Source organism: Lineus longissimus, chromosome 6 (genome assembly GCF_910592395.1).
Source record: "Lineus longissimus chromosome 6, tnLinLong1.2, whole genome shotgun sequence".
In the NCBI taxonomy this organism is placed as follows: domain Eukaryota; kingdom Metazoa; phylum Nemertea; class Pilidiophora; order Heteronemertea; family Lineidae; genus Lineus; species Lineus longissimus.
The window spans coordinates 15,181,060-15,208,059 of record NC_088313.1 but is presented as its reverse complement, the minus strand read 5'-3'; the positions used below and the strand labels follow the sequence as shown (position 1 = coordinate 15,208,059).

At 40.8% G+C, this 27,000-nt stretch overlaps 2 protein-coding genes across 2 annotated transcripts; both read left to right on the top strand.

Annotated features, from left to right (window-relative positions):
• The first annotated feature begins 3,674 nt into the window (after positions 1-3,674).
• LOC135490005 (uncharacterized) lies at positions 3,675-5,255 on the top strand. The gene is made up of 4 exons (XM_064775650.1): positions 3,675-3,726; positions 3,915-4,097; positions 4,394-4,548; positions 4,790-5,255. The coding sequence occupies exons 1-4, from the start codon at positions 3,675-3,677 to the stop codon at positions 4,898-4,900; spliced, it is 501 nt and encodes a 166-aa protein (XP_064631720.1). The 3' UTR covers positions 4,901-5,255.
• Positions 5,256-10,151: 4,896 nt separating this feature from the next.
• Positions 10,152-26,704, top strand: LOC135489083 (uncharacterized). Its single transcript, XM_064774242.1, has 12 exons — positions 10,152-10,333; positions 14,782-14,980; positions 16,153-16,256; positions 16,843-18,483; positions 18,709-18,917; positions 19,400-19,483; positions 22,962-23,081; positions 23,518-23,662; positions 23,914-24,040; positions 24,142-24,257; positions 24,684-24,797; positions 25,178-26,704. The coding sequence occupies exons 1-12, from the start codon at positions 10,273-10,275 to the stop codon at positions 25,249-25,251; spliced, it is 2,994 nt and encodes a 997-aa protein (XP_064630312.1). The 5' UTR covers positions 10,152-10,272; the 3' UTR covers positions 25,252-26,704.
• Positions 26,705-27,000: the final 296 nt, after the last annotated feature.

Sequence of the window (27,000 nt, the reverse complement as noted above, 5' to 3'; positions counted from 1 at the left end):
TTTAATTTCTGAACAAAATAAACAATGACAGTCATTACGGAATGGTCCCCTGGCTTTTTTTGGCACACCTAGATAATCATCTGCCAAATGTGAAGATACAGGCAGATACGAAGCTGTTTTAGAAACAAGTGCCATTACCTGCCATAAGCAGATCACAGGTCTGAAGTGCAACACAAACAACCATCACGTCTGCTCAGACTCTGTGAATAGTTGTCAGTAACTAGTTACATACATTCAGCAAGATAAAATGTTGAGAATTGTCTGCGTTGCTGTCTAGTTTCTTATGCCTTGTTTAGGCCAACCTACCTTCAGTCCACACAGAGAGCTCCTACTGTTTTCCATCACAACATGCTTCGGATGGTGTATCAATGTGATGAAATACTAAACACCATCTCCAGTTAATCAGCAGAGTCTGTCATCTGAGGTGATTTGATGATGAGCAAACTTTTGTTCATTATTTGGGCAGGAATCAAGATGGAATCTTTGTTAGGCAGGTTCTGAGACTGTACTTTAAGCTGTATGGGACTGCATAGTTGTTGATCAGGCAGTTTTATGTCCCATCTCGAAATCTTATATCATTCTGTTCATGAAATTTGACTTGGATTGATTGAAAAGCAGAGCAAGTCGGCACGGGCCTAAGAAAATACTTCTCTTGTCTGAATGAAGGACAAGAAACTCCAATGCTTTAAACAGCTTTCAGACACGTTGATAGAATATGAGGAACAATTTTCTTACCCAAAATATTTGCTCCTTCAAAAGTTAACTGAATCCCTCTTCAGGATGCACAGACCTTGATGTAACGGACACATGTCTTTCCATGTATGCTGCATCACTCAGTCTCATCTTCCTTGAAACTATGCAGGCTGAAAAATAACTCAAACTATTTATAGAATGCATGAATTCGTAACAACCAAAGGTTTTTCACTGCAAGGATGTCTTGACTGCAGCCAAATTTCTTTTTATCTTTTTAAAAAAGCCTTCTTCCTAACCAGCTGTCACCGTCTCACTGAGTTCTATGATCTGCATCATTGTCTCGCACAGGCAAAATGAATAATTTCAAAATGCATGCTTACAGCACAGTGTAGTTCTCACTAAACAACAAACATGCTACGACTTGCCAAGGAGGCAAATTGGGCATCTAATCATTAGTGCCCTCTATCATGTTTGCCAAGTTAGTGGATATTTCCTCAGGTCAAACCAAGCTGCTTCATCCTTTTACTGTCTGGTGCAGAGGCTCTCTTGGTACAGCTTCAGTGATAATTCAAGTTCATATGTAAACTGAACCAATCTCAGTTCTATATCCCTATCCTACAATCCTAAAACCATGCTGAAACAGAAGGCTAAAATTATTAGAACTATCATAATTATTTTGGGCATATGAAAGTTTCTATCACTTAGTCATCCTGCTGGAATTCATCTTTTAATTAAGTGGCTCGTAATATCTCATCATTATAGCAAGGCAGCTACCTTAAAGATATGTGGCTAGGCATCCTAGTCTTTATTTGACAGTGACAGATACCCCTGGACTGTTAATCCCAACTTTTTTACTGATATCCCTGTTATGCTGGCAAAATCACAACCAACTTTGAGCCCCTCAACAGTAGTATGGATCCCACAGAGTTCTAGTGAAGATGTCAAAGACACTTCCCTCTCTGACACAGAAAAATTGTGTGCAAATGTTTGGAAAATATCCCCATGGTGGGAAAGTTTGTTTTTTTAAAATTGTGGTGCTAAGGAATAAGCTGATCAATGGAACATAGAGAATCTGTTCCCCCCCCCCCCCCATTCTCCCCAGCTAGGCCCTTTTCCAGCGATGATAAACAAATGCACTATCCACAGAGTCAATGCATGTTGTGCATGCACACAGCAACACGTGCATACAACATGGCCGACGAAACATTGTATTCAGTTATCGTACTGGACTGGTCAGTTTCAATATGATTTTCGCCATCAAAAATGGTAAAAATCTTCACGTAATTCAGTTGACCAGATGCAGAATCACACACAGAACAAGAATATCTGGCTCCGGCACTTTGGTAAGTATCATGGAACACAGAATCGGATGTTTTATAATGATAAAAATCAGCGCGCACGTGCTGGCCGGAACGCCGCCATCATCAAATATTGGGCCACCATACAAAACTCCTTATCATTGCCCCGAAAACTCAAGAAAAGCAAAAACATCGGAATATGAATGAGCTGCGATATCTAATCTATGAACTTACCATCTAAAAGTTGTCTTTATTCACGAAAAAGTGGTAAAATCAAAGAATTTAACGGAGAAGTTTCGAAACATAAACGCCGCCATGCCGGAGAATTTTCCACGAGGACAGACGATCGTGTGATGACGTAAGGCGGATGGGGCGAATAGGAGGAGCAATTTTTCGGCGGCAATTAAAAAAATTCCTGTGTATTACATTAGGCCTAAATTAAATTTCTTTCCCTGGTAATTTTTCTCTGTCACCTTTCCGAATTCAGCATTAGGTGGCACTATACTCAGTGCGGAGGACGGTGTCAAGTGCATGCAGCGTCAGCAACCTAAAATGTGGAAGCGGGAATTATTGCCAACTGGCAAATCGAGGGTGCATGCGTCAAATAGCCCCCCGACAACCGAAATGAGGTAGTCTTTGCAATTCCTGCTGAGACCAAATCATACATCACAGGCACCACAATCTATACATTTCTGGGTTCGTATGAATCCAGAGAAGAAGTCTACGGCAATTTCATTGCATTTAATTCATAAATGCACCGAAAGGTGGCGCCACCTTTGACACCACTCGGATCCTGAAAATGGCAAAGAATTGACCGAGAAGTCATGATCTTCAAACGGGCCAAAATTGGTCCAAAATGAATGATTGGGAATAACATTACCACTAGCAGATAGTCAAATGCATCTAGTTTCAAAACGGACCCCCTCCCTACTGTGTAGTGCCACCTCATTCCGAAAAAAATGAGAGCGTCTTTCACCGTCTTTCATCAATGAATAGCGGGACGAACAGTTGGTTGTGACAATGTTTTTCATGTCAGGCCTATAAGCCTTGTCCATTAATTTGACCGTGTTTGCTACAAATGGCGCTCCTTCTTGATCAATTCTCTCCGAGCCCGCCCAGTTCATCTCCAGAAGTCAAAATTAGATACACAGTAATGATGTTCTCATCCTGAGGAAACCAGGCATCTCCGGCCTAGACTCGACTCTATTTGCCGTCCATCCTGATCGTCTTTCCACCGGCGACAGTGCGAAGCCGGCCCACTCCGTCCGGAGTGTAACAAAGCCCTGAGAGATTTCCAACATTTCCTCCTCATTGGCATCCTGAGGTACAGGTTTTTGATGCTCTTACCTCGTACACAAATACAGATACTGGCAGTCTTACTAAATCTTATAACATCTGTATTAATAAATCTCATTATTTGTCGCGTTGATTAGTCATTTCGTTTCGTCGGGTGACCCGTGGACATTTATCGTGGTAATTCAATTTATCTGTCATCTATTTTGTGATGGACCAACAATAGATTTATCTATTTTTTATGAACGCAATATCACATTATGTGTGGTATTTTCTAAACAGCTGTTTATTCAATCAGTCTTGACGAAAACTTGTCTCATTATATACTGTACTTCCTAACCTAAGGTTAACAGTGAGAAATATGGCCGCCGAGAATAATTTATTCCGGTAATGCCCATTTATAATTTAGTGATAGCCAAGGCCATCACGTGGCGTGATAGAGGTTTGACTGGTTCAATCTGTGTTTCAATAGTGAAAGTAGAGTGAAATTAACAACTGTCACGAGCTTTGAGTGGAAATGAACATTGTTGCATGGTATAAAGACCATGACTGCTTGAAAGACTTCATAGAAGCCCTAGCTTAGCTTGCATAATCATGGCACGCAGAATGTTCGCGTCTTACTCTTAAAAGAAAAGCTGAAGTACATAGACGGGTACCGAAACCAACAAAGATGCGTAAGGCTGTATTCAGAAGAGCACAACATCAAGAAGGCCACGTTCCTGTCTTGGTTGCGCAAGGAGGAGACAATTCGCCACAATTTTGACCACAGCAAAAAAAGGGGCCAAGAGCGCAAGGTCAAGGACCGCGATGTCGGTGAGTTGCACTTTAACCCTTCACTCTGAAAACTAGGGGTACAATAGAGGTGCTATGGCGTGTACATGTATAGCAATTTTTTTGCTGTATAGCACCTTTTTTACCCATCAGCCCGACGGGTATTGTCGTAGCGTCCGATGTCCGTCTGTACGTTTGTGGACAATTTTGCCATGAAACTTGTTGTTGTGTATCTTGGGGTGACTATAGAGGAAGGTTCCTTGCGAAATTTGGCGTGATCCGATATTCAATATGGCTGTCAGGTTGCAAATAATGAATTACTATGTTTTGTCTTTCAGGGTATTGGCCTGAGATGGAAGTTGAGATGTCGGAGTGGTTTCGTGATAAAAGACAAATTGGTATGCCAGTCAGTATCGAAGATCTAAAGGAGAGGGCGATGATCGAGTTTCAACAGTGGTGGGACCAGCTTCCTGAAGAAACCCAAGCCGACATTGTAACTAGTAAACCTGAACGCTCAAACCTTGCTGCATCAAATGGTTGGTTTGAAGGTTTCAAGAAAAGATAAACTCAGAATGAGTCTATTGTTTTCAAGTGAAACAACAATTCTGCTGATAAGCTGTTTCTCTTAGTATACCTCTCAAAATGCTTAATGCTAAAATGGTTAAATAAAGTGTATAGCGCTTTCATCATGTTCATCCCAATCATGTTAACATCTCTGCTATTTCAATTTCTAGACAAAACATTTCCCTGCGGAAAGTGACGAAAGATACCAGGGGCCATATTTACAAAGCCCTCGCAACTTTTCGACCACGCTAATCTTTTGTCTGACAGTCAGTGAACAATAGGGTGTATGCAGGTGAAAAATAGATTTGCGTGGTCGCAGAGATGCGAGGGCTTTGTAAATACGGCCCCAGGACGATACCTAGGACGCTGAGAATCTCATTGCCGAGTTCCGTGCCAACTTTTTTCAAACAGTTGGAGAGATGGCATTCCGCATCATCGGCAACATGGACGAAACGTTCATGCAGATGGACAGTATACACAACAGGACGTATGAACAAACAGGTTCTCCACAGATCAACATCAAGAGCAGTCGGGGAAGCAGGTGGACTAGTGCAGTTCATTCCACCTGGCTGTACGGCATTTGTGCAGCCGTTAGACTGCACCGTTATGCGCGCATTCAAAGCCAGGGCACGCAATGCGTGGAAAGCATTGATCAACCAACACTGGTGAGGATGGACAGTGTCCACGAATTCCATGGGAAGCTGTTCTTGAAATTGTGTCTGCATCATGGGATGGGATTGCCTTGGAGGCTATTGTCCGAGCTTGGGGCGCGGCAGGGCTCTTGCACTATCCAGCTGATGTGGATGATTTACTGATTGGCAATGAGGAATTGGATGATGAAGACGGCCTTGAATTTGACATGGATATAGAGTAATTACAGACTGAGAATAGGCCTACGTTTTCCAGTAATGTAAAGATTCAGTGCACAGCGATCCTATTTACGCCAATTTGTCAATAAAGGTTGCAACCAAGAAATTTCGTTCAAGTGTTTTACCTCAATGATTAAACAGTTGCTCCTTAAGAGCACCCAACAATTGAAAAGCCAGGGGCTTTCGCACGAGCGTACAATGGTTAATGACTAGTGTCTGTCTAGCCACAATACCAGCCCGATTATCAAGAAATGCGGAAATGATCACCAGGCCTCGGATAACATTTCCTGTAATGCACACGTCCATTGTTGGCACGCATGACTACTGAATTAAAATCACTATTGAAACGCAAATTGAACCCTCAAACCCCTATCAAAGGGAAATCACAAACAGTGGGCATTACCGGAAATAATTTATTCTTGGCGGACATAATCCTTACTGTTAACCTTAGGTTAGGAAGTACAGTATATAGCTGCGGGGACTTTACATCATGGTCCGCTCCTTGGCCCTTTGTAAGCCTCGGTCGCCTTTGCTTGTGACTCTGTCCTTATGAGTCGAGGAAATTACAGAATCAAAGAATCTCGCTCCTTGCGACACTGTCATTTTAAAGATGCGTTCCCAATAATGGGGTCGTGGCCATGTTGGTCCATTAGGCAGGTTTCACAGCCCTTACGAATGAAGTACGAAGGTCTGTGGTCCTGAGCGAAATCAGTTACGCAACACGACTCGTTTATAATTGGCTCCGAGTCAGTAAAGGACGAAAGTAACTTCTGAAAAATCAGCGTCGATTGGTACCTTTACAAACTTCGTACGTTGTTGGTTTCTCTTTTTGAGATAGTTATTGCAATATTCTATTATTCACTAGAACCTGTTAGTGTTTTGTCAAGAAAAACGACCACCTTAGTAACACGACCATCCCGCATGCTTCATAACAAAAATTCTCCCTTCCCGATTAGTTTCCACTTTGCTTTTCCCTCGTCAACACGATCGCCCAATTACCAGAGACAAGACCACTAATGAATATTCATAGGTTGGAGGGTCCAGGCCTATCTATTAGACGAGTGCATGTTTTTTACTCTCAAGTACATATTTGGAGAGGTATTGAAAAAATATTTGTTGTGGCAAGTCTACAGATATAAAGAAATTATTTGATGAAAAAATTAATTTCGAATTTTGCTAATTTGGTAATAGGGGGCGTGTTTTGAGTTTTTTCTGCCAGTTGGCTGAAAAGAGTGGAAATATCAAAGTCTGTCTAATTTGTCGATTAAAAAAAAATTTCCGTGGTCAATCACCATTTTATTTTTCACCATTTACTTGCCCGACTGTCCGGAATAACATAATCTAAATTTCAGATTCACAACACCACGCGTTCTTTGATGCGTCGCGGTCAAACATTGACAATTTAACTGCTAAAAGGCTTAAAAAAATCAATTGTGGTCTTGTCTCACCACGACCGCGACCCAGACGCGTGTGCTAGGGGAGGAGCATTTGACCTCTTTAAATTTGAAAAGTTGGTCAAGGTCAAACGTCAGCAGGTAAGAATTTTCGAGATATGACATGTAAGGTTTTACAACCGTCACTTTCTCACAGATGACAAATTTAAGTGGTCTTGGACAAATCATGTAGAAATGTACCACCCGGCAACCCGTTATGACAAATAGCTGACAGGTATGCCGTATTATTTGATGAAGATTCTATAGTGAGGATATGACAAGTTCAAGATGACAGCTCGGGCTTAAGAGAATAACATCAGAATAATTCCTGGTCTACTTGGGTGTTTACATGTACAAGGAAATAACAAACGTAACGTCATTACTTACACGGAAACGACATTTGAACGTCTTTACTTTTGCATATTTGCTATATAATAGTGAACTTAACACCTTCAGCGCCGGTATTTCACCCCCCAACACCGCCTTTTCAGACCCCCAGAAAAAAAGTATAAGCGATGGCTGCATGAGGTCTTTTGCAGTAACTTCTCCAAGACAAGGTCTTCTTGAATCAATAGAGTTATGTTAGCTACACTCCTTTACTATATTTTAATTTTTGGTTGAAAAATGACCAAAAATGACCCCCTTTTCCAACACCCCCCGACACCCCTAAAAGTTCCCGGTGTCGGAACAGCTTTATTTTGTTATTCAGTGGTTTGGTCTTTTCAGTTCCTACCTTGCCCTGAAGATGGCGATGGTGTAGTTCTTTCATGAAGTCCATGAGACTCCGATAGAGAGGGGGATTTGGGCCACTGAGATCTACATGGTTCGGCGCTGAAGGTGTTAAGAATAAGATCATGGACGTTGCCACCCGATGTAAACGGGAATGACGTCAGAAAAAGGCATTTTGGTATATGTGCCCTACAAAATGTCGAGGTTAAGATCCTCAACGCATACGACAAAGGAGGTCAATGTCCTCAACGTAAATAACAGCATAAATAAATAAATAAATATAGAATTTGTAAAGCGCCTTTCCAGGTCACCCTGCTCAAAGCGCTACCTCCTCTATTTTTTTAAGTGAAGATTGAACAAGTGTGTTTTAAGAAGGGATTTGAATTGGGTGAGGGTCTCAGCAGATGTAATTGCTTTGGGGAGTCGATTCCAGAGATAAGGGCAGCCACGGAGAAACGGCGATCCCCGTTCTTTGATTTTGCCTTCCTTTCAAAATATGTGACGTCATTCAAACAATAGACATGTTTTACGAAGACGAACGCATCTCAACGCAAATGCCACAATACAGAGCATCTCTTATTCATCAGTAGTACCTCATTCGTACGGTCAATATGTCCATTGCTGTAAAATCGTCAGGAGCCGTTTCGATATTCTCGATGGGATCACCACTTCATGAAATGATGCTGGTACGGCCATCTTGGATGTCATGACAGGACCTGGCCGATTTTACAGTTGATGTTAACTCCCCAAATGAAAAAATAGGCAGGTTTCGCAACCCCTATAAACGAGGAAGTCTCGTATAAACGACGGTCTGTCGTGTCATCAAAGTCATGTGCGAATTCATTTCTGCGACACTCGCAAATCTTCCTCGATACATAGCTAGACGAGGAATGGGGAATATTTTCGAAGAAAGTCTTCGATAAAGTACATTTTCATACTTCGTACCTCGGAGTGGCGAAACCTGCCTAATATGGGCATATATAGAGTTCGCTCGGAGAACAATAGATTTTATACATATCGGCGGATCTTGGCTTCAAGTCATTTAGGTATATGCCTCATCACCGCGATAATTGTCACCGTGAGAACATTAAGACGGTACATGTATGCATTTTGAACAATCTAATATATACGCTCAACTCTACACCACATGCGAGTGACTAAAAATGTAGTGAAATGCAGTTTTGAACTAAACATCGAGAGATGAATATGATGTATAGACGCTCTTCGCATCATACTGTAACAAAATGAAAGGTTTTCGTTTATTTCTTACCAAAATATTTTCATATTCTTTGGTGAAAATTGAAAAAGTTTAACATGGTTGCCTCCTCCACGTGTCAGATGACCGGCCGTGCCGCCGCGTAACCATGACCAATGGACCATGACTTGACCAGATTTCAATGAAATCTGGATGACAGCATTGACTAACAACCGGAGAAAATCAAGTCTTTCTAATCACTTTCATTTGTGTACTCATGTTAGTTCTAGTTTTTGAAACTCAAGGTAGTGTTGTAAATTAGTTGCAGACAATGAGAAGCCACATCCACCGCCACTGATTAGTGAGGTTTAGATCAATTCCACCTCCCGAGAACGAGGTACCGTAACGGAATTCGCGTTCCGCATGTGTTTCAACCGGTACGCTTTCGAATGAATCAGGTTGATAAGGACATTCTGTTAGGGAAGTATCTTTCTTATCATACACCTACGTTATACATTATAAAGTATTTTTAAAAACTCGATCGGGGACCTCAGCAGTGAGGATGGGTTTGATCATGAGACCTGAGGTGTGAGGATGAGACAGAGTGAGGGACCTCAGCAGTGAGGATGGGTTTGATCATGAGACCTGATGTGTGAGGATGAGATAGAGTGAGGGACATCAGCAGTGAGGATGGGTTTGATCATGAGACCTGAGGTGTGAGGATGAGATAGAGTGAGGGACCTCAGCAGTGAGGATGGGTTTGATCATGAGACCTGATGTGTGAGGATGAGATAGAGTGAGGGACCTCAGCAGTGAGGATGGGTTTGATCATGGGACCTGAGGTGTGAGGATGAGATAGAGTGAGGGACCTCAGCAGTGAGCATGGGTTTGATCATGGGAACTGAGGTGTGAGGATGAGATAGAGTGAGGGACCTCAGCAGGGGAGGATGGGTTTGATCATGGGACCTGAGGTGTGAGGATGAGATAGAGTGAGGGACCTCAGCAGTGAGAAATTTGATGCTTCAAACACTTCGGTGCAGTGGACTGCATGCCTCGTCCTGTCGCCGACCAGGATGACGCAATGGACTGCATAGGGGTCTTTTACTTATCATAGCACAGGGCACTGAATCAAGTGTCAGTATTAAGGAGTCAAAACGTTGTGAAAAGGGCTCAGCTGTGTAGCATCTTTATGAATCCAGAATCTTCTCTCTATTTAACATTTTTGAATATCCCGCCATCAAACTATCAATAGCACGAGACCATTATCGCATCATTATGCATCAAAGGTTAGAGGTCATCAAAACAACTGACATGCGGTAGAAACAAGGCAGAAAGTGCTATAAATCCATCCACTTTGAGTGCTGTTTTCACCGATTTATTTAAAGTGGATTTCTATTTTAAAGTGTTCATTCGAAAGTGATACCATTATGTATCATTTTGAACTTCTTGCCGTAACTTTTACGTGTTTGGTTCTTTCTGGAACTGAAGGTAAATAACTCCGCCTTTTTGCTCTTATCTCATGATGTCTTGATGATAAAGTAGGCCTACATGCAGCATTGTGTGTATTCAGGCCTAGTAATTAGTATATCTCATACAATACTAGGGAGTGAGAATGACCTGATAATGCAATTGAGCTGAGAATAGTAGGATTAACATAGCTCTACTACGGTAGACAGTATAAATAAAGGCACTGGAAAAAAGGCACTGGAAAAAAAGGTACGGAAAAAAAGGCACTAGGTAAAAAAGGCACTGGAAAAAAGGCACTAGGTAAAAAAAGGCACTAGGTAAAACAAGGCACTAGGAAAAAAAGGCACTGGGTAAAAAAGGCACTAGGTAAAAAAGGCACTGGAAAAAGGCACCAGGAAATTGCTATACTAGGTAAAAAAGGCACTGGAAAAAAAGGCACCAGGAAATCTCTAGGTTAAAAATTCATTTGGGGTGCCCCCCCCGTGCATTTCTATATGTGTAATGTGCTATGTGTAATGTGCTTCCAAGTCTTTCTCACCAATAAAACTGCAATGAGACTCATCAAGAATGTTTTGCTAGATGTCAATAGCCACTCTTGTGATAAACTATTGTGTCTTGAAGAACTACTGGACCAAATTGGATGATCTTTGTATCATTTTTTATAAGGATTCCCTGCCTATCCAAGCTAGTTTTTCTGGTCGGAGGGTACTGAAAATAGGCTGTTCCGTTTTTTTGGACCACCCAGTATTCTGTTGATGTAGAAAAAAACTACACATAGAAATGCACATAAAATTTTATGTAGTAGAGATTTCTCAGAGATTTCCCATACATTTTTTCTGGTGCCATTTTTCCAGTGCCTTTTTTTCCAGTGCCTTTTTTACCCAGTGCATTTTTTTCCTGGTGCCTTTTTTCCAGTGCCTTTTTTACCTAGTGCCTTTTTTCCTAGTGCCTTTTTTACCTAGTGCCTTTTTTTCCAGTGCCTTTTTTACCTAGTGCCTTTTTTCCATACCTTTTTTCCAGTGCCTTTTTTTCCAGTGCCTTTATTACCTACATTGCTCTACTACATGTAGCTGGAACAAAAATGTTTGTTTCTATTTTTGCAGGTTTTTAAAATAGCGTCTTCAAACATCGAAATATAGAAAAATGTATATGATTGTCTGACTTTTTATGTACCATTACCACATACATGTACATCATTACCAGAGTATCATTATAAACACTACCATTTATACGGTTATGATAAAAACTATTACCATTTGTACCATTACTAACCATGATTACCATTACCATTATCGTTTATGCTGTTACAATTTATATGTCGATAATCATTCATTCCCTTACCATTAAATGACCAACTTATATCACCCCTCCAATTCCATCCTAATATCCCCTTGCAACAACCACCCCCAGCCCGCCATCACCCCCCCCCACCAACATGACCAATAACATGATAGTGATACAATTTATCATCCCCCCATTTTATATTCATTTTGACACATTGCTATATGTATTGGTATCTGTTGTGCTATCTATCATCCTGTCGTAGTGGATCAGGACTTGATATTGTTATGGTCATGCACACCTTACAAACATGTTAATTGTTATGGCATATTTTATTTCATATCTGTATGGTCTTATATATAACTTTATCTAACTACGCACATACATAGGCACAATGGAAGACTGACCTGATATCACCATTGCACAAGAGCACATTATTGTACAATGGCAAATATTTACCATAAAAGTTTATCAAACTCTTGACAAGCTTTCTCCTTTTTGTCCAAATGAATGTGATCCACAGTTTGCTCTGTTTGAGGCTGGGGTAGCTTTTATGGGCATCCGTGATATGAAAACACCGGTATACGGTAAAAAAGGTACAGGAAAAAAAGGTACAGGAAAAAAGGTACGGAAAAAAGGTACAGGAAAAAAAGGTACAGGAAAAAAGGTACGAAAATAAAGGTACAGGAAATAAAAGTACATGTACTGGAAATAAAGGTACCGGAAAAAAGGTACCGGAAAAAAAGGTACACAAAATGGCATAAATAGGTAAAAAAGTACACAATTTTTTAAAAGAATATTATTCTCTTCAACTGGTTCAGACTCGGCCTATGTCTTAATCTTTTCTTGCCCATTTTTCTTCTTCTGTGACTAAGGTGGTGCCTTAAAATAGTTTAATACATTGCAGACAATTTTGTTACGGAATAAATTTGAGGAAAATTCATGGAAGAAGTTGCCCAACAGGGGAGCTGACGTTTTTTTTGGTAATAACTACATTCATGTTACATGTATTTTAAATTTTGAAATTATCAAGTCATATTCTTATTAGGGGCTGATCCAGGATCTTGGGAAAGGGGGGGGGCGCACCTAGCATCCTACCTGGCATTTCACATTAAGATTCTCGCCAATTTCCCTAAATAGCTTGTGTTTGGTCATGAATCTAATAATTTGTCTGTTAAGACCTAATTGGCCAGGCACGTTGTTAATTTATCATTTATCATTTAGCATTTATCAGTTAACCCTTTTGCAGAGGGAATTGTCCTAGAATCTTTACAATCATCATGATCTTGATAGCCGTGTTTTCATTATTGAAAACCATAACGGTATACTGGAAATTTGATATACCTATTTCTAAGGCCTATGCAATGCCTACGCAACAAATAGAGTTAAAGTTATGAATAGAAAAAAAGAGAATTCAAATGATATCTTTTTTAAATTGTGTACTTTTTTACCTATTTATGCCATTTTGTGTACCTATTTTTCCAGTACCTTTTTTCCGGTACCTTTATTTCCAATACTTTTATATCCTGTACCTTTATTTCCTGTACCTTTATTTCCGTACCTTTTTTTCCTGTACCTTTTTTAGCTCACCTCTTAGCAGAGGTGAGCTTATCCCATACCGTGGCGTCCGTCGTCCGTCGTCGTCGTCGTCGTCGTCGTCGTCGTCGTCGTCGTCGTCGTCGTCGTCGTCGTCGTCGTCGTCGTCGTCGTCGTCGTCGTCCGTCGTCCGTTAGCAGGGCACGTTTCGTAACTGTTAAAGCTATTGAGTTGAAACTTGGTACACATGTACCCTTATGTAATGACACCTTGGAGACCAAGTTTCGGTCCGATTCGTTTCATGGTTTGGCCACCAGGGGGCCAAACGTTAAAAGTGAAAATATGCAATATCTCCCTTAATAGTAGTCGGGAAATTTTGAAAAAAATATGGTAGGTACTTCTAGCAAAGGTGCATCATATATCCTCCGGGTTTTTGATTTGATCTCCTTTTCAAGGTCACAGAGGTCAAATGGTGTAAATTGGCCGTTAGGATGTAACGATGGCACGTTTCTAAACTGCAATGACTATTGATACCAAATTTGGTACACATTTACCCCTTAGTCAGGTGATCTCAGGGACCGAAGTTTGGTCCAATATGATTCACCACTTGACCACCAGGGGGCAAAATCCAAAAACCTTTAAAGTGTGATTATTCCTTAACTTCTTGCTCGATTGCCACCAATTTGATATCATGGGTACATCTAACCACCATACAGTATATGTCACACAGGTTTTTAATTTGACCTTCTTGTCAAGGTCACAGAGGTCAAATGGCGTAAATTCGCCGTCAGGCCGTAACTATGGCACGTTTCTTAACTGCAATGACTATTGATCACAAATTAAGTACACATGTACCCCTTGGTCAGGTGATCTTAGGTACCGAAGTTTGGTGCGATCTGATTTGCCGTTTGGCCTCCAGGGAGGTGGCCAAATCCTAAATTCTTCAAAATGCCATTATTCCTAGTAATGACTTGCCCGATTGGCACCAATTATATATCATAGGTACATCTAATTCTAACAACCATTCAATGTGTCACCCGGGTCTTCTTTGATTTGACCTACTTTTCAAGGTCACAGAGGTCGAATGTACTGTAAATTGGCCATTTTGGGGAAATTGTAATTGCTTGGACCTACATCAAACCTAACACTACATGACACAATACCATGCTCTTTATCCATCTTTCCTCCACATGAGGTGAGCACAATGGCCCTGGCCATTTCATTTCCTGTACCTTTATTACCTAGATTCGAAAACACCACTATGCCACTTCTTTGGTAATGACAAAAGTTTCAATTGATTTATTATCATTCTCGCCTTGAAATTCATAGAGGCACATCAATCATGAAGTGGTATTCTGTGGTTAGGCTGTCCAACTGAACACTCTACTAATGTCCAAGGTTCTAGGTCCAGTCTGATTCATTACTATCGGTAGAACCTCTCTAATAAGGACACCCTAATGACTGATAAGTGCTGTCCTGAATAGAGGGGTCAAGTTGACTGGAAACAACAAATTTGGGACTAAAAGTAGTGTACTTAATAGGGAGGATGTCCTAAATAAAGAGGTGTCCTCTGTGGGGGGTTCTACTGGTGCAATAACTCTAAAAGGCAACAGCGTTTTTGAGAAAGATTATATTTCTTTAGAACCTTTCAGTTTCAGGGGCCAGCCTTGCTGCGGAGTTCAAGCTAAATGGTATAAATGGGTTTGTAGTTCTCACGGAGACGTCTGCCACCATGAACTTGACCCTGACGACGGGTACCATTGCATCTGGTTCATACTCGCTCAAGGTTCATGAGCTTCCTGTTCGACTTGATGTGAAAAACCCATGTGACCCAGCCAATCTGGGCCAAGAGTAAGTCAACCCTGTATTTTCTTGCTACTGTGACATCACCAACATGGAAATTTTTTCGAGTTTCCGAGGATTTGAAAAAAATATTGGAATGGAAATACCATGTCCAGATCACCCCTTGAAATGTTTTTTGGCAATTTGGGTATCTTATGCTGTCATCAGTCATTAAAACTAAGACAGGTGTTTCTAGTAACACCAAAGTAGCCAAAATACTAGAGGGTCATGCCAAGGTCAACTGGCACCATGTTTGAGGTGAGCGCAATCCAACCTCGGGGGTCATTGCGCACTCCTATGGTCACCTGCTTATCAAGTAGACCCTGGATGTAGAGGTTGGCGCCAATCTGAACTTCCCACCCTTCTGCAATTCTATGAAATTGGTTGTCATTTTATTGATGTAATTGAAACATCCTGAAATCAAATCAATTGTGAAATGAAATATGGTGCCAGCAATATCAACCTTCCCTGGAAAATGTGAACCTCTCCATTTTGGCATTTTGCTGCCAATTATCTGATTTTTTCACGCAGCATTTATTGCATTTTCCAATACTGGCTGTTTTACAGTTCCTCCCTGGTTTTTTGTTGTAAATTTGCCAGTCGAACATGATTGCCTTCAGATTACCATCACCCCCCCCCTCATTTTCTGTCTTTGACCTCCTGGGGTTGGCTTCCCTGTGGATAGTGTATGTAATTCTTGTCAATGTCAATCTAGAACAAAACGAGAGGAAATCATGTTCTATGAGATCTAGATCACAAAAACGACTGTTAAAAACACTAATGACTGTGACTAACGAGCCTATTAATTGGATCAATGCGCTTGCCTTTAGAAATGGTGCCAATATTTTTCCTGTAATATTATATTTCCTGAGTGGTTAACTAGGACTTAAAAGATTTACTAATTTACTAACAATTCATGTACATGTACTAGGTGGTCTCAGCAGGGGATGGCCTCCGGCTAAAAGATCTCCACAAATCAGTGATTTTTGTAGGCCTAGCCATTCATGTAGCTGCCTTAAAATTATCCTCTTTCCCAGTGTTTTTGTTGCATTCACCAAGGATTTCAAGTCTGCAAGCCCAGGGCGGGGCAGTACCTGCAACAAAACTTCCCCATCACGGCTGGGTTTTTTTTATGTGACTGATACAGGCTGTAAAATAAAACCTCTTGTTTTGTTTTTCAGGGTTTCTACGGTGATCACCGCTGCAACCAATACTGACTTGTCATCAGATTCGGCTGTTTCTCTGACAACTTCTGTTGCATTGTCCGGTACCAACAGTGTCGCAGGTAACACTTGACTAAACATAACTCAGAATGAAACAAAACGAAATCAAATGAAATGAAGGTATCGAAATTGTTAAAATAAGAATAGAATTTTTTCCGTTGACATCAAAATTCTGATATCTGCATTAAATATCTTGTTCACAATGGTTGTGAAAATCAATATTGCTGATTGGTGAAAGGAGTAAAGGAATAACAGAGCATGTTGCTCAGAATGTGAATAGAGGTTACCTCAAGCCTGGAGACCAGCTATGACACTCCACAGATAAGACATTTAATAGATCGAACAGTGGCGTGTGTTATGGTCAGGAGGCAAAACCTTTTCGAGGATACCTCTTCTTCCAGACTTCCCCCAAAATTTAACAAACTGCGTTCGCTTTACTTTAAACTCCAGAAGCATGATCCAGGCTGGCAGATGTCGCATTGATTCTGAAATTAGTTCTTTTGCTGGTCAAACTACTCTCGTCCGGTATTCCCTCATTTTCTCCCCATGTATTCAGAGACATAATGGAAGCAATAAAGTTTCAAGATGTATTTACCACCTGGGTAACTTACCTCAGTCGATTTCATTTATTTATTTTGTTGATTTCAGGTAAAGCGTTGTTGATTCAACATGCGACTATCCCAGCAACTCGCTACTGTGCAACAATTGGTAACTCAAGAAATATGAAAACAGCACATGCGATGTTCCAGCACACAGTTGGCGGTGAGGTTATCTTTCGCCAGGATGTCAGCGGAGGTGATGTTACTGTTTACGTCAATTTATTTGATTTGGTGTCGCAGTATAGTGGTGTGACAGCAAGTTGGATGACAGCTTCGGGAAAAGTTGACGAAGATGTGACCATGAGATGTGCTGGTGCCACTGGTGTCGGTGGTAAACTTGGTGATGTGAACATTGGTTCCACATCGGGCACAGCGCGGGCTACTGCGACTTTGACCTCTGTAACCCTCAGCAGCTTCATCGGGAAGCTTATAATACTGAAATCAAGTGCTGGTGCAGTCATAGCTTGCGCCGAGGTGAGGGAACTGATGCCAAAAAGTGTCGAGAGTGTCTTCAGCAGTCTCGAGCTTCGTGGGAAAGTGACATTCTTCCAAAAGTCCTGTTTCGACCCAACCATGCTTGTTTTGAATTTCGGAAACGTTGCAAGTGCCACTTCATGGGGCATCGCTCAGTTTCCTGTCCGACAACGCCTCACTGCATCTGAAAACGTTTGTAGTTCTGCTGGGGCAACTTATGACCCGTTTACCCAGGGTTCAAGTGCAGTAGGAAAACTAGACCAAAGATTTGGTAGCCTTGCTTCTTTGGTAGTTGGTGGGAACAATAAAGTTCTGTATGATATGAACCTCCCCCTTTTTGGACGCCATAGTGTCATAGGTAGATCTATGACTGTAACAGTAGGGGCAGCCGTTGCCTGTGCGAATATCGGTTATCCAAATGGCGTGGGAGTCAATGTGGGGATCGCCACCTTCACCTATCCTGTGATTGGTCGTATTGTTTTACGACAGATCAGCAGCAATCCACAGAGTGAGACATCAATATTTGTTGAGATGAAGTACCCAGATGGATCAACGGCAACTACAAATCATAACTGGCATGTCCACGAATCGAATATCAAGGCCGACTTTATGGCATCAACAGGCACGTGTGCCAAAACCGGTGGCCATTTTAACCCATTTGGCGCCAATACCAAAGCTGCGCAGTACAGTAACTGTAACGCAGCCAATCCGTTACAATGTGAGCTAGGCGACTCGTCTAATAAGCATGAAACAATCAACATTGGTTCTGGCAGCGATTTCGCTCGCTATTTTTTCACCGACATCGACCTTCCTCTCTCGGGTGTCAACTCTGTCCTCGGACGTTCCTTTGTCATTCACAAAGAAAATGCTGCTGCTGGGAGATATGCATGTGCCAATATTTACCATCAGCGGGAGTATAAAGCTTCAACAGGCAAATGGAGTGATAAACCAGTTACCGGTATGGTCATATTCAAACAGAAGTCGGCATTTGACCCAGCAGAAGTCACCGTCAACCTTGACAACCTCCAGAGTGAGGCAGGGGGATTTCACGTCCATTTGTACCCCGTCCCTGAAGGAGCTGCAAGTCCTTGTTCAGCTGGCAGTGTCTCAGGACACTTTAATCCGTTTTCGAAGACCACTTGGCCACCTGCGACACAGGGAACAGATGACCAGTATGAAGTTGGAGATCTTAGCAATAAATATGGAATGCTGACAGGTGCGTATCAAATCTTCAGATAACCTGAAGTGCCGCACGAACTAGCGATCTCAGTCACTGCGACCTGCAGCAGAGCCATGACCACATGACGAGTGACTGCAATTCGTACCAATCAGTGGCAGCATTCTAGCCACAATAGTTTTATTAAGCATCTACCACTCATCTGAAAGAAGGTGATAAGGCAAGCCAAATAATTCCCCATACTATCGAGTCCAACTTTTGCAGGTTTGACTTCAAAATCAGCTGCTTACACCGACACCAATCTCGATCTCTCTGGGCAACAAAGCATTGTGGGAAGGTCTCTGGTGATACACAAACTTGCCGGGAACAGCCGATGGGTCTGTGCGAACATCTCATACAGTAATGCCGATGGACGATACTTCCGTGCCATGGCAAAGTTCGACAATGGCGAGGTGGCCGGATATATCAGACTGGTATGTATTTAACCCTCTGTGACAGGGGCCGTTAATGGAAACTTCAGATTTACAGTTTTTATAATAAAATCTGTTTATGAAACAGAGGGTACAATTTAAGGAGTAACTGTGGACTATAGCTCACATCTCGGCTTGAGGTCAAAAGGTCCCTGCTTAAAACCTGACTGTCGGTGAGATCCGTGTTATCAGTAATTTGTAACAATTACATGAATTCAGAAGTATCAGTCAGGTTAATCAGAGGTTTGGCTTTGTTACTAATGTTTGTTTACAATTGGTTGGCATGGCAAATGATCATGTCTGTGCTGAATTATTTAGTGAAAGTAGGTAAGTTTTAATTTTCACCTATGTGATGTTATGAATCTGTTTTGTCTAATCTACTCACGATATCCCAGTACAGAAGCAACTTAATGAGGAGAGCATAATGAGCATATCAGAATTGTGTCCATTTTTCCTCAGAGAATTTCATCATCTTTTCATTTCAGAGCCAGATGGTTTGGCCCGATGGAAGTCACACTGATACCGCTATAGAAGTTGACTTGTACTATAAAGATAACGCCACAAAAGTGGTAGGTTATTCCCGTGTACCACAAGTTTCAGCCAGAGGTTTACTAGTGTCGACTAAAGGCTGGAATTTACCGGTATTGTCTTGAAGGGAAGACGCCTTATACAAATCTGAACTCAGCTTCCAGACAATGCGTGTCAATAGGCAGAGGCTATGGAGGCAATACCGCTGGAAGTTCAGAATGATTCTCAACCTGCGACAGTAAAAAGCAGAGCGAAGATCTACTTAGGTCTGTTGTATAACTTATCCCATGGATGCTGCGTTCATTTTTGGGAAAAGTTGTCAACCACCAAATGAACTGGAAGACGCATGAAAATTGTATAGCTTGAACCCTGTGACTTATTTTTGCAGACATTACAATGATTGATTATGCCCCCATCTCTTTGCCCTCACGAACATACGTAGATCCTTCGTCCCAAGTCTGACTCACTGTCTGGTGGAAATGTTAGGCCTAAAAGCCAAGCTTGATTGCCTTTATTTAATTGGTCTCGTTGGCTCAGTGTTTTGGACGGTCTACAAGTTAGCTTATATGTGTTTACCTTATTACCCTAAATGTTTTGAAACTGTTATGCCTAGGAAAACAAAGTTTTACTTGAATCACCTGGGTTTTGTTCACCCTTATCAGAGATAGGTGAAACATTTAGATTGAATATCTTTGTACATTAGTGGTTATGTAAGTTCACCTCGGGTGAGAACCTGAAATGTGTCTGATATCAAGTTATGCAGTGCATGAGTAACATTATCATTAAAGGGGGACTATTGAAAGGTGCTAGGGTCAGTCAAATGGTTTTCAGATGAGTTGTATGCACAGTCCTATAACCAAAGGTTCCTGGTCAAGGGCAAACAATTGATCCCATCAAAGTTCACCATAGCTTGAGACTTATCCCTTGACAAAGAATCGTGAGTAATGAGGAAAAAAAACACCAATTGGGGCCTGCACAGACAGTTTAAAGCGCTATTGATAGTATATACCTCATTATATCTAAATTTGAATCGTCAAATTGGACAATCCAGGCTATATGTACTCCAGCTAGTTTAAAGGGTAACTCGTGTCAAATTTCACCATATAATGTTTTAGCTGTTTTTGACAAATGACTACGTCACTTTCTCATAAATCGGTAAAGTTTTCGAATCGAAATGCACATTTTCTAGAAATTGATGGTTTAATCCCGCCCGGACGGCTCGCTTCGATGCCGTTTTCGTTGATGACGTCACAACATGAACATTTTCGCGGTCGCGGTGGTTTACATTCACGATTTTATAATAAATCTAATCAAAAATGGAAAATTTGAGCTTTACATTTGTGATCAACAATTAAAAACGGTTTTATTTCTGCAAAAATCTCGAAACAGGTTTTATACCCATTTGTCCTTTCAGGACAGTAGGCGTATTACCTGCTTTAGTGTGACTGATACTTGTGGTAGAATGATTCACCTAAAAACTCCATTGTACGAGACTTAAGTCGGTGAACTCACTTGAATACTCTTTTTATCGGAGCCAGCACCAGAGTTTTTTTGTTGAACTTTCTCAACAACAAGGCTGGCCATATGAGCCCCAAGCTTTGAAATGTTCTTTGTTACAGTGACAATAACAAGGTTTATTAATAAAATGCTGACAGTATGCTATGAATGAGATGACGTTGATTATGGGTGCAGAGTAGTTTGTTTGGCTTAGATATATAGGTATACCTTAAGGTTGAATGGGAATGGGAGTCTTCCTATATGTCAATTATTTTGTGTCCCGGAGAGCACCCTTTGGGAAATCTCGGCCAGGCATGTACATTAGTGATTACTACAGTGGTCTCTTGTGATCTGCACACACAAAACTACGGGTGATCCTTCAATCATCCAATTAATGAATTACTCCTGGGCCATGTTTATCTGTCATGTTAGCCATTTTTAAGTAAATTGTTATCATCGAGCTGTGAAATTATGGGCATTTACCAAAGAAGTGCAAGATCCTTGAAATTTTCGTTTACTTAATTCTTACAATTTCCTATTAAAAAAAACTACTATTGCCCTTTTGGTTCTATGCGACTTTTTCTGTCAATGCCTGTTATGAACTGGCAGATAACATCTTCCCATAAAACATGCGACTTTGCTGAAAATGGGTCAACTTAATATATCTCACCAAAACATGAGTAGATATAGATGTGCAACATGTTTCTGACTCATGATCACAAAATGTATCAGCTTTGACATTAAAGGCCTACACCCTTTGTTAGAAATTTGAAATTTGTAATTGAATTTGAAAAAGTTCATATTGAGTAAATACGTGCTAAGTAAAAATTTTAGCATTGCCATCATGTAGACAGATACAAAAATAATATAAATACCATGGCTCGGCAAAGTCCTATGCATTATAACTGCCCTATGGCATTGTGTATGATTGGATTTCTATTTTCCTGGACCACCAGTAATTACGAACGGAGCACCCCTTTAATATCTGCAAATATTTTCCTAACGACTGGGGCTATAGAAATAGAATATTCCAATCAATATTTCAATCAATAGATGAGTAAGGCCGCATTAGTTAGCTGTCTGCTTCTCATCTGCTTATGATTTTAAAAAATGGGAAGCAATCATGCTCAGATTCTCCTAAAAAAGCCGTATCGAAGAAGCGGACGCACGTTGCATGAATTGGTTGTTGTTGCAGAGCCTCCGAGGGCATTTTATGTTCAAAATTGTTGAGGTTAAAATTGAGGTATTTGTTGAGTGTGAAAAAAAACTTGTCGAAGATCTGCTTACAGCCCAGGCACTACTCTAATGCGATTAAACCGAACAAGTTTGTAACAGTTTATGGCCAATTAAGTTATGTCACCACCTGGGGAAATATTTTTAAAGTGAATTTTGCATTATTTCTTTAGTGCTTTGAAAATTGGAGTAAACAATGGATTTTTGTTAACGGCCTGGGTAATTGGTGCAAGTTTTCCTAAATTTGACCCATCAGATTTTGTGGCTTCGGTTAAGGTATGTTATATCTGTACAAGCATAACTTTGCTCCTTTGACCCAAGTTGGTTATTGGTTATGCAAATCACTGCTCGATATCCAACTGGTTGGTCTGGTGGGATTGATAATCTTTTGTTGATATTGTGCAGAATTGTTAAAAGGGCAAGTGGCGTAATGAATTATTGGGTATTATCTTGATGTCAATGTTTGAATATCATCGCAGATTAGTGATACATTTTCAATATCCGGGCCTCTTAAATACCTCAAATGCAAATAGTTTAGAGGGGTGCGCCATTCATTCACATATATTTACCTTTGGTCCAATAACAGTGGAACCTCCATCAGCATACACCTCTCTATTAAGGACAACCTCTCTATTGAGGTTTCATCCCAGATTGGTTGATTCCATTCAATTTTACCTCTCTAACCAGAACACGTCTCTATTAAGGACTGCACTTGTCAGTCCCGAGAGGTTCTACTGTATATTTCTTTCATCTTTTTGAATCGACAATCATTATGATATCGATTTTCAGACGAACCAACATAACTGGCACGTCCATGAGCATCCCGTCTGGGGAGATGACAACTCGATCACTGGGAGGTGCTCAAGTACTGGACCTCATTACAATCCATTCAAGGCTGATACAACTGCGGTGAGTCACCGCCATGGCAATAACATGTGGAGATTTCGAGGTGGCGATGATGTTGCTTTGTCGATGTCATTTGGTCAAGAAGTTAAGTTCAAAATATGGACTGCATTTGATGGTACCTAAGATTGGGTGAGCCATCTGTGTGACTTTTGTTCCAGCCCCTGGCACAACCTGCATGTCCGCTTTTTGAAATGCCGCGACTCCAAAATGGCCACAGACAAAGACATACTTGAAACTGTCGAACCTGATTGCGGGAGAGCTGTTTAAACTAGACAGCGGTGCAAGAATTTGGCAGTTGCAGTATGAAGGGTAGTATGAAAGTACTAACTTCGAACGTTATTTCAGTCAACTCGAATGAAACTCGACTTCAGAAAGCTTGATAACTTAGCTTTAAGATCATTTTGAGTTCCCTGTTATTATTTGATTCTTACTTTTCTAGGCAAGCTACAAAACTCAGTGTAGTTTCACGAACCCTCTGGCGTGTGAGGTGGGAGACACAAGTGGCAAGACAGCCCGATACGACATTGGTGGTGGAAAGAAATTCTTTACCGATGTTTACACTCCACTTGCTGGAAACTTCTCTGGTTGGTTATATGAATATTAATGCCGATTTTGTGAGACCTTCTCTATCATGTTTTAAGTAATGTTGGTTGTTGGTGGTCGGGCGTTACTATACCTGGCCGCTGGTTTTAGCAGACGCCAAATAGAATGTCAGCTTTAACTTGGGTCAGAATGACTCTTCAGAGGCAATGTTGGGGTACGTTACAAACCCAATGCTGATTGAATGGCAAAGCAAATTTGGAAAAATTTTACCACTTTTGTTTATTTATTTCAGTGATGGGCCGTTCTGTTGTTGTCCATGTTGCAAATGCTGGTGCTGCACGATTTGTTTGTGCCGATCTTCTGCCAGAAACGACCGACACATACATGATGACATTCCCCAAAAGTACCTCACACAACAAGTAAGTTTCAGCAGACGTCAGATGGGATACAAAGGAATTGCTTCTGCCCGACACACGCGTTGTACTTAACATCATCTTTGATTGGGATTTGTTCTTTTCAGAAATACTCTGGTGGTGATTCTGTCTAATGCCTTGAAAACTGATAGCTGGAACCTGGCCACGGAATTCATGTCTTCCAAAGATGACTCGTGTCAGAGTGCGATGGTTTATTTCACAGGTAATTTGGCTTCCTAATTTGCATATTCTTGTCTCTGTGTGTCAGAATAAGAAATTTGACTGAGGATAAGCTCAAATATTGGGGCAGCAGCAGTTGAATTGATGAAAAATGAACAAGAGGTCAATGATTCAACTCTTTGGTCAGGGACTAATTAGTTCCTCTACCGGTAACTGTTGAGTTCAAATGATATAACCAACGGTGTTTTCACCGCTGGCAATACACGGATTAATCAGATACAGTCCCCTTAGCAGACACCTCTCTATTAAGGACACTAGTTTTGGTCCCAGAGTGGTTGTTTCCATTAAATTTGACCTCTCTAATCAGGACAACTCTCTATTAAGACCAGCAACTGTCAGTCCCAAGGGTGTCCTTAATAGAGAGGTTCTATTGTACATACTTTTAAGTTCTTTTTGTGCAACTTTTCAGGGTTTGAGTCTGCGGAACTGAGGAAAACCTTAATCGACTTAGTGATAGATCAAAACAGTGTTCTTGGGACTTACACTCCGACCAAGGAGTGTGGAAAGGTGCCGCCAAACTCAGGTAAGCTATAAAGGATTGTTAGCAACTAACTCTCCTGTTGTCTTATTCATTCTAAGACACCGACTACACCAATGTTTATTTCTAATTTCTGTATTGCATAGTAGGCAGCAGTGTTAACTACGAGGTTATGAGGCTCCTCATGCATCACAGATGGGCTATTGTTCTTTCAGTTTTCTCCTTAGTATCTGAAGTTGCAGATTTAACTGATTAAAAGTCTGATTAGAATTGTAGAAGAAGTCAAACAGTTGATGTACGTTGGTGAGGGTTTTTGGTGGTGATTTAAATTGATATTTTTTAGACTCTTCTCCTTGTATGTATAGTGTGTACGTTTGTACACAGTGAATAAATATTGATTAACATACTTTCCTATTTTCTGACAGGACTCAAATTGGTTGTTTCTCCGTCCTTATTCCTTACGCTGATCATCAGTTTCATCATCACAAGCAGGAACTAAATTCAGAACGGAGAAGTAAAAAGGAAACTTTCATTGTGGACAACTTTGCTAGGAGGACATCTTATCTAATACGGACACAGATGATATCCTGAATTGTTGGCTATGTAGCAATTAACCTCACTTTATGTGATCCAGTACTCACACAAGCTAAACAGTTCCGTATACATGTATTTGTGAAGGCCAATTCAGAACTATTATTTCACAGCTTATTGTAGCGAATATCTTTCAAAGGGTTGTTTTTTGTCCACATGTACCAATCTATCAGGTGCAAGCTTTAAGACTTTTCATGTTTTCCTTCAACAGTGAAAATGCTATTTAAAGGGGATGGGACTTCAGCATAAAGTGATGTTATGTTCTGATGATATATTGTAGTTATGCACTTCCTCAATAGGTGGCAGTGAAATCACTGGCGTGTAGAACTCGTCATAGTAGAACTATTAATATTCTTCACCAAGGGAAAAACCTGTTAATCCAAAGTATGAATGAAAACTGCTCTAGGATCTCTTAGAAACGAGGTTGCAGTGCGCACCTCGAAGGAGACACTGCTCTCTCGTGGTCGGCATGATCAAATGCGACTCATTCTCCAAAGCAGGGATAATATTCAAGCATAGTGTAGGACTACTATCACTAGTACTATCCACTGTGCCGGAGAATGAATGCCAGTTTGGATATCATTTTTGAAATTCCTAGACTCAAATGTAAGGGACACTCCCATTGGTCGCACTTACTTCTGGGCTGGCTTCTTCACCAAATGAGGGCAAAGGTCTCAGGGGTTTGTTTGCTGGGCCGGAGAAGTGAACATTAACCCCTGATTTCCTCAGGATTTGTAAACATACCCAAGGCTTAATATCGTTGTGACCTCTTGTGTTGGGTAAAGAAGGGGGTCTGCATGAGAAATTTGAATCCCCCTCTCTGCTAACATGAGGCACACAATATTGCCTTGATGTGGATATTCGGGATATGGTCTTCTACTCAGTAGAACTTCTAGTAATAGAAGTTTTGAAAAATGTTGGAAAGTCAAAGGAGGCTTATGTTTCTGTAGCGGAGATATATTCATGTTTCATCAACCATGGTACCTCAATGTCAGTTTAATGGGAAGAATTATTCTTCAAATCTGAATTGTTGGCTGTGACACTTCAATCTGAGATACTCTATTGTGATAAATGGTTTAATTTTACCTCATGAAGATTATCTGCTATTTTTTCTGTAGGGAGGTTCTTCTTTCTACTACCGTACATGTATTTTGTGCTTTCATGCAATAAATTAAAAATATAAGGTATATGTTCAGAAGTGAGGCTTCTAATTGTTTAATTTTCATATTGACTGTTTGTTCTGGTTTAATTTTACCTCATGAAGATCATCTGCTATTTTTTCTGTAGGGAGGTTCTTCTTTCTACTACCGTACATGTATTTTGTGCTTTCATGCAATAAATTAAAAATATAAGGCATATCTTCAGAAGTGAGGCTTCTAATTGTTTAATTTTCATATTCACTGTTTGTTCTGGAGGCTGTAGTTCTGTTACAACTGCCAGATCCAAACAGTCTGAAGAGAGTAGGTCAGTCTCAAACACCTGATGAAGAGAGTAGGTCAGTCTCAAACACCTGATGAAGAGAATAGGTCAGTCTCAAACACCTGATGAAGAGAGTAGGTCAGTCTCAAACACCTGATGAAGAGAGTAGGTCAGTCTCAAACACCTGATGAAGAGAGTAGGTCAGTCTCAAACACCTGATGAAGAGAATAGGTCAGTC